The sequence below is a fragment of the Pleurodeles waltl genome, chromosome 3_1, assembly GCF_031143425.1.
Source record: "Pleurodeles waltl isolate 20211129_DDA chromosome 3_1, aPleWal1.hap1.20221129, whole genome shotgun sequence".
NCBI classification, from domain to species: domain Eukaryota; kingdom Metazoa; phylum Chordata; class Amphibia; order Caudata; family Salamandridae; genus Pleurodeles; species Pleurodeles waltl.
The window spans coordinates 13,469,242-13,485,693 of NC_090440.1; the positions used below are offsets into that span (position 1 = coordinate 13,469,242).

Below are 16,452 nucleotides of genomic sequence, written 5' to 3' on the forward strand. Positions count from 1 at the left end.
GGTCTCCTTTGCTCGCTTCCAGGTGTTGTACCTTCTAGGACAAGTTCCCCCATTTCTGTCCTAGGAGCTTCGCTCTGGTTCGTTGCCTCCTGTAAAGTGCCATATATAAACCACATTTAGTTGTTTCTCTGTAACCTTTTTAGTACTATTGTGTTCTTTACCACCCATGTTTCATTTAGAGCCAAGTCCCCCCTTGGGTGAACACTTGTGGTATGTAAATATCAAATGGAGATTTGTGCTATAAAACCTGCTCTACATGAGTATTGTTCACCATCAACAGAGTCAGTCTCCTGAAAGCAGCAAAGCAAAAAATGAGTAAAATCGCACATTTCATAAATGCCGACTGTTGTTATTTTCTTCCACCACTTGGCAGTTTGCCTGTGTATGGAACAGTAGCCCTCAATCATCCATCTATGTATGTATCCGTGTCTCCCTCCGTGTATGTTTATGCAGTATTTATGACCCATGTACATGTTTTTTGCTATGTGTTTGGGAACCTGTACAAATTTTGTTTGGAGTGTGCGACGCTACCTATAAATGGGAAGCTCCCCCTGAAACTGTACATGGCTCCCTTTTGTCTTTGGTAATTATTTTTGTTCCTCTTGGGCACCACCGACCACGCCTCCTTTGACGTGCTTTCTCCTGTGGCCACTATGGCCTTTTCTGCTCCTCTCTTCTTCAAGACTCCCAGGTCTCTTTCCACTTCTGTCTACCTTCTGAATGCCTTGTGTCTTTCTATAGCTGTCTCCTTTCCTCCTCTTCCATCGGACCCACATATTCGGTGCTATGGGAATCATTTTCTTGCAAGCTCCTTATTTCTTTCCTTTAATTTTCCAAAGGATTCAACAAGTGTGGAGACAGGAACGGCGGCTGCTCCCACCTTTGCCTGCCTCGTCCGACCGGCTTCTCCTGTACCTGCCCCACAGGGATCCAGCTGAAAGAGGACGGGCGCACATGCGATCCGGCTCCAGAGTCCTACCTGCTGTTCTCCAGCCGTGGTTCCATACGCAGGATCTCACTGGACACAAGTGACCACACAGATGTGTACGTACCTGTGCCCGAGCTCAACAATGTCATCTCTCTGGACTACGACAGTGTGGATGGGAAGATCTACTACACGGACGTCTTCCTGGATGTGATCAGGTACAGAGTGTCTCCTCCACACACCTCCCCCTCCAGTCACTCTCTCAACATATTTGGTGCAAATGTCACCACATTTAACACAGTTAAATCAGTTGTGTTAGTTCAGCTGCCAACACCATCCCAGACAGCAGGCCCTGCAGGCTCTGGCACAGAGATTCATGAGCACATTGGCATCCCCTCCACCTTGTGTCTTCTCTTCTGAGCCTTCCTGGGCTTTTGTGCTCAAGAAACAAATGCAGGGCCACCCTCGCAGTCTGAGTAGAGCAAGAGAATAGCAGTTGTGCATCGTAGGCTCTTCACTGAAAGTCTCTAACACTAGAATAATTCTGCGCTGCCTGGTTGGACGCCAGAGCACTTCTTTATGGCACAATCCATTTCAAAGTCCCCTCGGGTGTTAATGTCCATCTCATTTCATGATGATGAAACACCATGTGATCAACTAGCAGAGACTCAGTTTCTTTTCCTGGGAGAATACAATGGCTCTGAATACCAGTTTCAATTCTGCATTGGAACATTTTGGTGAGAAAGGTGAAAAGATATGAAAAAGGAAAGTGCAGTCTGATAGGTTTTTATTGTCAAGAGTGAAAAAGGGTGCTGTCTCTTTAAAAATCAGTGAAGGTTCTCTACCCACCTCCCAAAGGGCCACAAAGGCTTGTTTGTGTTCAGCTCAAACATCACCACTGCCAAAACTCACCTGCACGACGTGGGACATTGAGAAAGTCCAGCTCCATGTCAGAAGTCGTCTTGCTGTGTGTCTGTTCCCTCTCCTGCAGATACCTCAAGAACCGTGAGAGCCTAAAACTTGCTGACCCACCAGACTAAACACCTATGCACCGAGCCTCCAAGCCAATGAACCCGACGGTGCCTCTGTGGTTCTGAGACCCTCAAGAGCCAAGCCCCCCTTTGGGGTCTGCCGGACTGGTCCCGCAGTCCCTACTTGCAGTCTTTTTCTTACAGGTACTTTTCCAATTGACTTCAGTGTGTAGCGTTCAAGGCTACCACTGCTGAAAGCACCTCCCCACTCAGACGCACCAGGGCAGGTAAACTCTAACTGTTGGTGCTTTCTTGGACTTTGGTCCCTACTTGCCTTAAGTCCAGAAGAACCGTCCTGTAAGTCGTTTGTAAGTGGCCCTATCAGTATATGTTTTCCCCATAGGATAACATTACCATGCGTGAGGCTCACGCCTCAAATCTGACAGCTGTATTTTCTCTATTTTTAAATAGGGCTAACTCGAAAAGTACCTACCTGATCTGGAAGATCTTAGTGTCTAAAATTATATAAAAATCTGTTTTATTTTTGTAAATTGGTTGAGTGTCTCATTTATTGACTCTGTGTTTAACAAATGCTTAACACCACTCTCTGATAAGCCTAAACTCAATACTCACACTGCCACAGAGAGAGCATGTGGGATTATTAATTTAAGACCTGTAAGCCAATAAACGTCGCCTGGCAATCTGCCTGATCTGCCCCTAAATGTGGCGCGCTACAGAGGTAGCCAGCTTCCTACATTATTACAGCAGCTAGAAAAGTAAGCAACCTGCAAGCATTATCACTGATAGAACCGTGCTCTGTATTCAAAGCCAACAGAGTAGTGATGAGAACCCATCCCCCAGCTGCCCCCAAGTAGATTTGTATTTCCATACTAATCAAACATTAACTCTTCCAACGTTTCTTCCTAATCCTTCAACAACTGTAGGGTGTGACCGGCACTCTTCAAACATTAGAAGGGTTTTATGTTTCTATCTAGACAAAATAAAGGGTTTGAGAAAGATATCTCAATCGTTCGTGAATTGTGGCTCAATATAGTAAAGTGTGGCCAGATCGAAGCAGTCTGTGGCTAGATGGATAGTTTAATCTATCAGACTTTGCTATCAGTTAGCAAACCTTTCCCAGGTAAACCCAGAGCACAGGGTACTAGAGGAAAACCAGCTACTACCGCTCAGCGGTATTCAGAGTCATTCTATTCTCCCTCAAAAAGACATTGAGCCTCTGCTGGGCTAATCTAGGGAGTTGCATCACCATGAGATCAACTTTGAAATGATTTGTACGTATTTTAAAGAAGCGCTCTGCAGGCCACGCGTGCAGCGCTGATTTATCCTCGTATTTATGACTTCAATGAACGTGCCTACAATGCAGTCCCAGGATTACAAGTAATTAACCTTTTCGTCTATGGATTCCACCAAACCTTCCTCCCAATTCCATCAGCTGATCTTTCTTGTTTGGGCATACATGCGTCTCTGACACGTCTGCAGTCTCAGGTACGCGTGAAGCTTGCTTCCTTTATGGTAAATGGCATAGAGTAGAATCCCATGCCTCTCAAAGGTGCTTTTGAGCAGGAGAAGAGGAGGATCCCATGCCCCTCGAAAGCACTTTTAAGTACATCAGCAGTCTGGTGACCCTTTATGTCCCCCCAGACTCACCCAGTCTGGTTCCTACATGTTTCGATGCTCGTATTTCTGATTCGAAGAGGTTTTATAGTCTGTTTCACAGTAAGTATGCAAAGGACATGATGTTATGCCAGACAAGTGTTGAGGCCGGTTTTGGTTTCTATCAGTGACCCCTAATTTTTCTCTGCTCGTCACCAGTACCTGGTACCCTGTGTAACCTAAATGCTGCAGCTAGTCATCGAAGAACGCTGTCTTCTGTGCCAACGTCCCAATAAACGTCTGTCATATTTTTTTCTTCCACCCCATTCCCAGGCGTGCCAGCCTGAATGGCAGCAATATGGAGACTGTGATTGGAGAGGGTCTGAAGACTACAGATGGGTTGGCCGTTGACTGGGTTGCCAGAAACCTCTACTGGACTGACACTGGACGCAACACCATCGAAGTGGCACGGCTGGATGGTTCAAGTCGGAAGGTTCTCATTAATAATAGCTTGGATGAACCTCGAGCCATTGCAGTGTTTCCGAGGAAGGGGTGAGTTTGTCAGGTTCAGACGTTAATGTGTTTCTGGTTGTCTTGCGAAGGAGTGTGGACAACAGTGAGTTACAGAAGTACATGTGATGGGGTGCAGAAGAGATCACGACAGACCGCAGCATTTACTTGGGGAACAGGCAGTGTTATTGCAGGATGGTTGTGAAATTGGTGTGCATTGTGGTATTCTTGTGCCTTATTTACCCCCCCTTGTGATCCCACAGGTACATCTTCTGGACAGACTGGGGGCACATTGCAAAGATTGAGCGAGCTCATCTGGATGGCTCGGATCGCAAGGTGCTCATCAACACGGACCTTGGTTGGCCCAATGGCTTGACTCTGGACTATGACACACGCAGGTTTGTGCGGGCCCCAGAGTCTGGTGATTAAAGTCTTTGCTGTCATTCGGGATGTAATAGCTTTCTAAATGGAGACAGGTTGTATTAGATGTCAGAGAATGAGGTAGACATTTATGCTTTTGCCTGGAAGACTCTAGCTACACCACCGTTGTGAGATGGCATGAAAACACCTCCCTTGCATGCTTCATCTCCCGGGCCTTAGACTAGAAAATGTGGTGTTTTCTGTGTGTGTCTTCAGCGTTAGCATCTTCCAAAGATACAGACGATGCTGAATTATCCCCAGGTGCCAGGCCAATGGATGCACTCTGGGATTTTTTGTGTTCGATGGCATATGTTGCTGCAGATACACATGTGTGGCACAGTCCGCTGCCTGGTGTTGGGCTCGGAGTATTACAAGTTGTTTTTCTTCGAAGAAGTCTTTTTTGGTCACGGGACCGAAGGACTCCTCCCTCCTCGGCTCCATTGCGCATGGGCGTCGACTCCATCTTAGATTGTTTTTTTCCGCTGTCGGGTTCGGACGTATTCCTTTTCGCTCCGTGTTTCGGTTCGGAAAGTTAGTCAGAATCTCGGAAGAAAGCGTCGGTATTGTTCCGTTCGGTATCGGGATAGTTAGGTACATCGACACCGATCATCGGAAGACTTTGGGGTAGTTTCGATCCCCCACCGGGGCCTGGTCGGCCCGACCGCGTGCGACATCGAAGCCGATGGAACGGACCCCGTTTCGTTTCTGCCCAAAATGTCACAGTAAGTATCCTTATACAGATCAGCACTTGGTCTGTAACTTGTGCTTGTCCCCCGAGCACAAGGAGGATACCTGTGAAGCCTGTCGAGCCTTCCGGTCCAGAAAAACACTCCGGGACCGAAGAGCCAGGCGTCAACAAATGGCGTCCACGTCGACAAAACAACGTTTCGACGAGGAAGAGGAAACATTCTCGGTTCCGGAATCAGAATCCGGAGACTCCGACGTCGAACAACAGCAACAAACTGTGAGTAAGACGTCGAAAAGTAAATCCATCGACAAACCGAAAGCCCAGGGGACGCCACTGCCAACAGGCCATGGCTCGACCCATAAAACAGGCGACCCGTCGAAGGCGCCGAAAAAGGGCACGCCCATAGCGAAGACACCCGACTCCGGTCGAGGGACCGCCATGGAGCAACCTCGGAGCCGAGAAAGCGGCTCCGAGAGACAAAAACAAGATACCGGCACCGAAAAACATCGGCACCGAGAATCCATGCCGAAAGGAACAAAAATTCTGTCGGTGCCGAAACCGAAAAAAGATTCTCTCTCGGCGCCGAAAAATACCACACCTTCATCCTACTCAGAGGAACAAGGAATAAGTGGCCAGATGCACAGATTTGGACAAGAGCTCCAAAGTGTAGAATCAGACTACACACAAAAGAGACTGTACATCCAGCACGACACAGGGAAGATATCAACCCTTCCCCCAATCATGAGGAAAAGAAGGATCGAACTTCCAAAGGATGACGCACAACCACAAGTCAAAGTGGTTAAAAAAGTCACGCCTCCGCCCTCTCCACCACAGGCATCGCCGGCACAAACACCGCCACAAATGCACTCACCAGCGCAAACTACCATAAGTCATGACGATCAGGATCAAGACGCTTGGGACCTGTATGACACCCCAGTGCCGGACAATGATCCCGAGTCATACCCCACAAAGCCGTCACCGCCAGAGGACAGTACCTCATACTCGCAACTGGTGGCTAGGGCAGCAGAATTCCACAATGTCCAACTGCATTCCGATCCTATAGAGGATGATTTTTTATTTAACACCCTCTCGGCTACACACAGCCAATATCAATGTCTCCCAATGCTACCAGGGATGTTACGGCACGCAAAACAAATTTTTGAAGAGCCCGTAAAATCAAGAGCCATCACCCCAAGGGTGGATAAGAAATACAAACCACCACCCACAGACCCAGTGTTTATTACTTCGCAGTTACCACCTGACTCCGTGGTAGTAGGGGCAGCTCGCAAGAGAGCAAATTCACATACATCTGGCGACGCCCCACCTCCGGACAAAGAAAGCCGAAAATTTGATGCGGCAGGGAAAAGAGTAGCATCACAGGCAGCCAACCAGTGGCGCATCGCAAATTCACAAGCGCTGCTGGCCAGATATGACCGAGCACACTGGGACGAGATGCAACTTCTCGTAGACCATCTTCCCCAGGAATACCAAAAAAGGGCGCAGCAAATAGTGGAAGAGGGACAAACGATCTCAAACAATCAAATCCGCTCTTCACTAGACGCAGCCGATACTGCAGCAAGAACAGTCAACACTGCTGTCACCATAAGGAGACACGCTTGGCTACGCACTTCAGGCTTCAAACCTGAAATCCAGCAGGCTGTCCTTAATATGCCCTTCAACGAGAAACAACTTTTTGGCTCTGAAGTGGATACAGCCATTGAAAAACTTAAAAAGGACACAGACACGGCCAAGGCCATGGGCGCACTCTACTCCCCGCAGAGCAGAGGCTCTTTCAGAAAAACTCCCTTTAGAGGGGGGTTTCGTGGCCAACCCACAGACACCACCAGCCAACAAACAAGAACCACACCATATCAGGGTTCCTTCCAAAGGGGAGGTTTCAGGGGATATCGGGGGGGTCAATTCCCAAGGAGTAGGGGAAGATTCCAGACTCCAAAAACACCTCCACCTAAACAGTGACTTTCAAGTCACGCAACCCCTTCACTCAACACCAGTGGGGGGAAGACTAAGCCAATTCTACCAATCTTGGCAACAGATTACAACAGACAATTGGGTATTAGCAATAATCCAACATGGCTATTGCATAGAATTCCACAACTTCCCACCAAACATCCCCCCCAAAACACGCAAAATGTCACCACAACATTTAGAACTTTTAGGACTAGAAGTTCAAGCACTACTGCAAAAGGATGCAATAGAGTTAGTACCAGTACAACAAAAAAACACAGGAGTTTACTCCCTGTACTTTCTAATTCCAAAAAAAGACAAAACATTAAGACCAATATTAGATCTCAGGACACTAAATACCTACATCATATCGGACCATTTTCACATGGTCACACTACAAGACATCATTCCACTGCTCAAACAGCAAGATTACATGACCACATTAGACCTAAAGGATGCGTACTTTCATATACCAATACACCCTTCTCACAGAAAGTACCTACGGTTCGTATTCAAAGGAATACATTACCAATTCAAGGTGTTGCCATTCGGAATAACAACTGCACCAAGAGTGTTCACAAAATGTCTAGCAGTAGTAGCAGCACACATCAGGAGACAACAGATACATGTGTTCCCTTACCTAGACGATTGGCTAATCAAGACCAACACAGTAAAAAAATGCGCAAACGACACCACATTTGTCATACAAACCCTTCACAAACTGGGGTTTTCCATCAACTATACAAAACCACACCTAGAACCGTGTCAAACACAACAATATCTAGGAGCAACCATCAACACATCAAAAGGAATTGCCACTCCAAGTCCACAAAGAGTGCAGGCATTCCACAAGGTAATAAGTGCTATGTTTCCAAACCAAAAGATACAAGCAAAACATGTGCTAAAACTTCTAGGCATGATGTCATCATGCATAGCCATTGTCCCAAACGCAAGACTACACATGCGACCCTTACAACAGTGTCTAGCATCACAATGGTCACAGGCACAGGGTCAACTTCAAAATCTGGTGTTGGTAGACCGCCAAACATACCTCTCGCTTCTATGGTGGAACAGCAAAAATTTAAACAAAGGGCGGACATTTCAGGACCCAGTGCCTCAATACGTTATAACAACAGATGCTTCCATGACAGGGTGGGGAGCACACCTCAATCACCACAGCATTCAAGGACAATGGGATATACACGAAACAAAATTTCATATCAATTACCTAGAACTGTTAGCAGTATTTCTAGCGTTAAAAGCCTTCCAACCCATAATAACACACAAATACATTCTTGTCAAAACAGACAACATGACAACAATGTATTATTTAAACAAACAAGGAGGAACACACTCAACACAATTGTGCCTCCTAACACAAAGAATTTGGCAGTGGGCGATTCACAACAACATTCGCCTAATAGCACAATTTATTCCAGGAATACAAAACCAACTAGCAGACAACCTTTCGCGAGACCACCAACAAGTCCACGAATGGGAAATTCACCCCCAAGTTCTGAACAAGTACTTTCAAATTTGGGGAACACCCCAGATAGATTTGTTCGCAACAAAAGAAAACTCAAAATGCCAAAACTTCGCATCCAGGTACCCACACCGCGAATCACAAGGCAATGCTCTATGGATGAGTTGGTCAGGGATATTTGCGTACGCTTTTCCCCCTCTCCCTCTCCTTCCATATCTAGTAAACAAGTTGAGTCAAAACCAACTCAAACTCATACTGATAGCACCCACATGGGCAAGACAACCTTGGTATACAACTCTACTAGACCTTTCACTAGTACCGCATGTCAAACTACCCAACAGGCCAGATCTGTTAACACAACACAAACAACAGATCAGGCATCCAAACCCAGCATCATTGAATCTGGCAATTTGGCTCCTGAAATCCTAGAATTCGGACACTTACACCTCACACAAGAATGCATGGAGGTCATAAAACAAGCTAGAAAACCTTCCACTAGACACTGCTATGCATCTAAGTGGAAAAGATTTGTTTACTACTGCCATTCCAATCAAATACAACCATTACATGCCTCTACTAAAGACATAGTAGGATACTTACTACATTTGCAAAAAGCAAATCTCGCTTTTTCATCTATAAAAATACACCTCGCAGCAATATCTGCTTACCTACAAACTACTCATTCATCGTCTCTATTTAGAATACCAGTTATTAAAGCATTCATGGAAGGGCTAAAAAGAATTATACCACCAAGAACACCACCAGTTCCTTCATGGAATCTTAACATCGTCTTAACAAGACTCATGGGTCCACCTTTCGAACCCATGCATTCCTGTGAAATGCAATATCTAACCTGGAAGGTCGCATTTCTCATTGCAATCACATCCCTCAGAAGAGTAAGTGAAATACAGGCATTTACCATACAAGAACCATTTATTCAAATACACAACAATAAAATAGTTCTAAGAACAAATCCAAAATTTCTGCCAAAAGTAATCTCACCATTCCATTTAAATCAAACAGTAGAATTGCCAGTGTTCTTCCCACAACCAAATTCTGTGGCTGAAAGGGCACTACATACATTAGACATCAAAAGAGCACTAATGTATTACATTGACGGAACAAAGCTAATCAGGAAAACAAAACAACTGTTCATAGCTTTTCAAAAACCACACATAGGAAATCCAATCTCTAAACAAGGCATTGCTAGATGGATAGTCAGATGCATTCAAACATGCTATCTTAAAGCCAAAAGAGAATTGCCTATTACACCAAAGGCACACTCAACCAGAAAGAAAGGTGCTACAATGGCCTTTCTAGGAAACATTCCTATGAGCGAAATATGTAAGGCTGCAACCTGGTCTACGCCTCACACGTTTACTAAACACTACTGTGTAGACGTACTAAATGCACAACAAGCTACAGTGGGCCAAGCTGTACTAAGAACATTATTCCAAACTACTTCAACTCCTACAGGCTAAACCACCGCTTTTAGGGGAGGTAACTGCTTTATAATCTATGCCACACATGTGTATCTGCAGCAACATATGCCATCGAACTGAAAATGTCACTTACCCAGTGTACATCTGTTCGTGGCATTAGTCGCTGCAGATTCACATGTACCCTCCCACCTCCCCGGGAAGCCTGTAGCCGTTTAGAAGTAGATCATAAATCTTAAACATCTGAACATTTGTAAATAATTATTAGAAACTCTTAACGTACATACATATTCACTCCATTGCATGGGCACTATTTATACCAAACAACTCCATCCTCACCCTCTGCGGGGAAAACAATCTAAGATGGAGTCGACGCCCATGCGCAATGGAGCCGAGGAGGGAGGAGTCCTTCGGTCCCGTGACCAAAAAAGACTTCTTCGAAGAAAAACAACTTGTAATACTCCGAGCCCAACACCAGGCAGCGGACTGTGCCACACATGTGAATCTGCAGCGACTAATGCCACGAACAGATGTACACTGGGTAAGTGACATTTTCATTCCCTACCATAACACTTTGTATAATTTGCACCACGTGAATCTGTGATAACAGTAACTTGCTTTTATGAAGCGCTTGCTAATGTATTTGGCCAAATCTCTAGCTCTCTAACTAGCATGTGTTACTGTCTCCTAACTCCTTGGAACTCAAGTTCACAACCTCTGGGTGATGACTTTTTCAGTGGGTGCCACTGGGATTCAAACCTGGGAAGTGTGCATGTCGCACACACATCTTAGCAGTGAGCAAAGGTCTGTGAAAAAGTCCAAAAGACCCTGTCATTAAACCATCTAGAAAATGGATCAGCATTTTCTTTGTGTAGATGCATAAGAAGCTTTGCAGAGCTCTGCACTGAAGGTTTGCATGAAGATATCGGTGAGATGTTCCTGTTTCAGAGAGTCACCCTTATGATCTAGTTCCTTCCTGACGGACAGATAGACTCAAGAGTAGGTTTTAGTTGCTCACCTAAGTTTTTAATCTAAAGATGTCTGTCTGACCCTAGTCAATAACAGAATAAGAGAGTTATGCTCAAGAAGAGAAGAAAGGGCCTTGAATACAGCTTGATTTACACACCCTGACCTGGTTAATGGCATAGGATTGCCGTGCGGAAAGAAGATAAGAGAAAAGCGAGGATAAGCCAGGCAACGGTATATGCACACTGCAAGTTGCTCCGCAAGTGGCACACAACTACCTTTTGCAGGAACCTACTTCGTTCTCAAAGTAGATTGGGAGCGTGTGGAAGGCCAGTTAGCACCCTACAGAGACCCTTGAAGAAACAACAATTGCAGATTAAACTTTTAGTGCGGTTTCATGTGTTCTGCTCATGTGCGTGTGGTCTTTTTGCTCCTGCAGGATTTTCTGGGTGGATGCCCATCTGGATCGCATTGAGAGTGCAGATTTGAATGGGAAGCTGCGGCAGGTGCTGGTCAGCCAGGTGCTGCACCCCTTCGCACTGACACAGGTAACTGTCCGAAAGTTTCACGATCTGCCCAGATCACAACGTCTTAGATGAGGGCTCTGGCGTCATCCATACTCAGATTTACTTGTTAGCTCCAAACACTGAGGCATGGGGATGATTTGGTACATGAGTTTACTTTGGGGCTGATGATGTTTTTCTTTGCGTGAGCAGCAAGACCGCTGGGTTTACTGGACTGACTGGCAGACCAAATCCATCCAACGTGTGGACAAGTACTCGGGCCGAAACAAGGAGACTGTCCTGGCCAACGTGGAGGGTCTAATGGATATCATTGTGGTGTCACCACAGCGACAGACAGGTACAGCAGCTCAGCGTGCGGTTTGCAGGTTGGGGAATACGCCTTAATTTGTACCTGTCCTGTAGGCCAGCCCAGGCTGGATGAGTGAGAATCAAAACAAAAATAGTTGAAAAAGTTTGTAGGGTGTTAGGAGTGCAGAGGTGGTGGTGGCTGTCCATGAAAAGGTGGGTTGGTGGTGGTTAACTGCTGGTCAACACTACAGAACTGAATTGATAGAAAGGTTGGTAACAAGGTTAAGTGAGATCTGTGCTTAAATATTAGAGGTTAACAGGTGGTGGGTGCAATAAAGGTGACTGGCACCATCATATAAATAGCAGTATCCATGCAGGGAAGCACGGCAGCTATCTTACTGAAGTAAAGCATCCCTCTTAAGCCCAAAATTAGACTTGGCAGCACTAATAAAGTATAGTGTTCCTTTTAAGAAGTGTTGGTCCTGACCTGTTATGCTATCACTTATTCATTGCCCGCATTTACACCTGTAGCATTTCATGCAGCTAAAAGAGAGTAAACCATTCTCAAAAAAGGAGGGAGCGAGCAGGGCTAAAAATAGACGCTTTGTCTGAAAGGAAGTCGCAGTGGCGTGAATGGAACAATGTGCCAGCCATCTGCCACCCACTTGCGACCCAGGGGGTCTAAGGGTAATCCTGCTTTTCTGCATTGCCAATTGCCTGCTGGCGTTTCAGCGGAATTTGGAAGGGTTGCATACAGGCAGTTTTCATATTCCAAGAATAGCCATTATCACTGTCTTTGCTGCGTGAATCTTTTCTGAATTCACATACTGTGCATTATTCCGGGGGGTGGGGGGGGTAGCGTAGAGAGTAGCCCCGTCAAGATCATCACCCACACCCATGTGGATCTTAAATTCTAAAGCAAACATTCAAACCAGTGCATGAAGCGAACTAACATTCCTAACCCTAAAGACAGCCTTTCTAGTAGCCATCACTTCACTGCGTAGTGCCAGCCAACATGAAGCACTCACCATCCTTCAACCCTACTTACAAATTCATAAGGACAGAGTGGTCATGAAAACAAACCTGCTATTCCTCCCTAAGGTGGTGTCACACTTCTCTGTTAACCAGACTATGCAACTACCTGTTTTCTTCCTGCAGCCAAGGCTCTCTGAAAGAGCCACTCACCCAAGGTGTATGAAAAGTAGTCATGTACGACCTTCATGAAACAATGTGTCAATACTTTGACTCCTTTGCCCAAGCATGCAAGGGGACACTGGTAGCCAAGGAAACCATTGTTTGATAGATAGTGTAGAAAGTTCAAACGTTCTTCAAAATAGCAGGAAATCTGCTAGAAGATAAACTAAGGGAGCACTCTATAATTAACAAGAATTGCCACACACTCAAGACATCCAACATTATTTTATAAAAATAGACTGTATTTTTATGAGAATATAGAGACTAGAATGAAAAAAGATACACCAGAGGGTTCTGAAAATATAGATTTTACAAGCACAAATCAATCAGAGTAATTTTTAAACTACAAAGAAGTCTTGCCAAAATCTACAAATTGAACACTTAGAAACTTTTTCAAGAAAACTTTAGGTAAGTGTCAATGCGGTTGGGGTGGTTGGGGCGGTTGGGGCGACCAGCTCTGGCAGGGAGCTAGCCATGAGAACCAGAGAAGTCCTCAAGAATAGTTACCTTTGCAGAGGAAGCAGTGCTTCAGCAGTTCCAGGCCCTGCATTGGATTCCTGTGGAGTGGTCCTGATAAAACATGCTGAATATGTTCTAAGGATGCGTTGGATGTGATGCGGTCAACAGAGGTCTTCCCGCATGGTTTCCTCTGTCCACAAAGATGGTGAGGGGCTTCTGGGTGCAAGGTCAACATTCTACGAAGTCCTCTCCAGTCTTGCCGAAGTCCAGTCACCGCGGGTCTACCAGTCAGCCGTTGTTGCGGCCACCGGCCAATTCTTCCTGGGTTGGTAACTCGTCATCTGAGGGCCCTAGCAACTCTCCGACAGCACTTCTGGGTTCAATAAACTCTGGTGCAACTCTGCGTCAGGTCCTGGTCCTCGGTGATGCACAGCGGCAGTGGTAGCGCCTTGAAGACTTTGGGCTACCGTGTTGCCCTGGCAGGCTTCTACAGCAGTTGTGTCCCTAACAGGAGGCTAGTCAGCTGGCCCTTGGACTTTCATGGGTTGACTGGTCTCTAAAGACAGCTTCTCCTTGAACAGGACATGGCAGACTCAGTCCCTCTCTTTGATATCCAGCAGGTGCTGTTGTTGTCAGTGCATCCTCTCTTTGCTGGTACCTTATTGCAGCATGGCAGTCCTTTGGTCCTTTTTCCAATTTTGTGGTGAACCGGGTGCCAGGGATTCCCGTTTATCTTCAAAAAATGCCCTCAGGGTAGGATGTGGCTGGTAGCCAATGGGCTACCAGGTTCTCTCCCTCCTGGTGGCATCTACTTATCCCATGATGCACCATTCTACCCCCTCAACATGGCAGGACCTGTGTGGTTTCCTGCAGGAGGGAGGTAACACCGCTCTGCCATGTAGGCCCCTGTTACTTGCTTTCCTGGGAATCATTAGCACATTTCCCCAGGAGGGCAGAAAGCTGTCCTCAGAACAAGCCCCGTGTACAGCAGTAAACGGGCCATGGAAACCTTGGGCAACTACAGTGGCAACTTTTTAAGTTGCCCTTTGCCCACCAGTGACAATAAATTTGATTTAACCATTAAATCAGAATGAATGCACTGATTCTTTTGATAACAAACAGTACCAAACTTTGTAGTCCTATTCAGAAGTTAGCTGTGCTTAAGGATCCAGCCCGGAACTCTGTAATTACTTTTAAGAAGTAAAGGCATGTTAGAAGTTAAAAGCTGCCCTCTGGCAGACTGGGAGCCATGGTGTACCTTGTCCCACTCAGGGTGGCACAACAAGTGTTGCAGTCCTTTGGCAACTCTCTTAACGTACAGGTCCTAGGTGCCCCTGGTGCCACAGACTATGGATTTACAAGTTAGGCTATGCCATTTGGGGACAAGCCAGTGAAACGTTCACCATTTTAAGGGGCAGAACACGTGCACCTAGGGCATTTCATAGCCATTACCCCAGTATCTAGTAATCGGAATGGGGGCAAAAAGTGAGGGGTAAACCTGCAAAAAGTCTGTCTCCTTAGAAGGGGTTAAACAGGCAGCAAATCAGCGACACAAGGGAAAGAGGGGGAGGAAGCAAGGGTTTGGGTGTGGTGGGGGTAATACTCATCTACAAATCTCCAAGGGGAAAAGAGAATATGAAGATGGTAACCATGCTGATGAACTTCGGGGTGCACATCTGATGTCACGGGGGCAGACATAATACCAAATGGTGGTCGATGGCTATACCCACAAAACCTAAAAAATAAAAATAAATTACAAAAAGCTGTGATCACTGACAGTGCAGGTCCCAACCACTAGATGGCAGAATAATGTAAAGCATGTGAATCCAGAGAACTCTTCAAGCTTCTGAGCTACTCCTCTACTCCTACAGGTAAATAACCATTTGGTTTTCTGTCATCTGTTGTAGGCTATCACAGTATGTTTTTGGCTTCTTAAGATGCAAAAAACATCAAATGAAGGTGAGAGTTTCTTTAGGCAGACAGTTGATGGTTAAAATAGAAGAATTTAATTCCAAGTTTTTTAGAATGGCTATGGACTTAAGACATGTATTAATTTGAGTTGTCTAACAACCTGAGGACCAGTGGTAATAATGATTGCCAACCAGCAACAGTTAATAATGAGCCACGGGGTGCCCAGCCACTGCCTGACCTCTAAACAGTGGCTGAGAGAGTCCACTAGACCCCGCAATACGCTTTCCCATGGAGACTGTCACAGCCCTCTTGAGAAACGCAGGTAATCGCTGCATTTTATGCACCACACTTTGGTTAAGACTGTGGTACCTGCAGAAGCATTGTATTGTAATTGCATTTATATAGCACTGTATGCCACTGATGAGTCGCTGAAGCTCATTTGTGGATTGTAGGAATCTGGGTTCTGGTTACGGTAACCCCGCCTGTAAACCCCCACCCCAAACACGCACACACACACACCCACACACACAGACACACACACACATGCAGCTTTGACCAAGTACAATGGCTTGCTGCTAGCCAGGTCCCCATTGCCAGGGTTCCTTCCCCAAATCAAGACACCTGGTCACTTGCTCCCCAAGTGACCAGGCCCTGTAGCACCTTTTGTAAGTCCCTAGTAAGTGGTACCTCTAGTACCTAGGGCTTAGGTACTTTAGAGGGTCCCTAAGAGGTGCAGCACAACTTGTGCCACTGTAAGGGACACAGCACCAAACTCATGCAGACTGCCATTGCAGGCTGTTTGTCAAGGTGCTCCCTAAACGTGAAAACACAACATAGCACACAGACTGTGGCCCTCATTTCAACCTCGGCGGTCTTTTCCTAAGACCGCCGAGGTTCCGCCGGGCCGAAGACCGCCAGTGTTGGCGGTCTTCAGCCAACCATATTATGACTGCTGGCGACCCTCCGCCCTTTTTTGGATGGAGAGCCGCCAGCAACCATTCTGGCAGTCGGGGGTGTAGTGGAGGCTGCTCCACCATCACCGCCACGTCATCAGAACACCGCCCACCGAATTACATCCCAGTATTCGACGTGGCA

At 46.2% G+C, this 16,452-nt stretch overlaps 1 protein-coding gene across 6 annotated transcripts in view; it reads left to right on the forward strand.

Annotated features, from left to right (window-relative positions):
- The window catches only part of LRP4 (LDL receptor related protein 4), a 460,938-nt gene that overhangs the window by 400,653 nt on the left and 43,833 nt on the right, over window positions 1-16,452 (forward strand). For all 6 annotated transcript variants that reach the window (XM_069221680.1, XM_069221681.1, XM_069221682.1 and 3 more), the window contains exons 28-32: window positions 840-1,143; window positions 3,844-4,062; window positions 4,284-4,418; window positions 11,421-11,529; window positions 11,698-11,842. In XM_069221680.1, coding sequence (XP_069077781.1) covers window positions 840-1,143; window positions 3,844-4,062; window positions 4,284-4,418; window positions 11,421-11,529; window positions 11,698-11,842 — 912 coding nt within the window. The remainder of the gene's footprint in view (window positions 1-839; window positions 1,144-3,843; window positions 4,063-4,283; window positions 4,419-11,420; window positions 11,530-11,697; window positions 11,843-16,452) is intronic.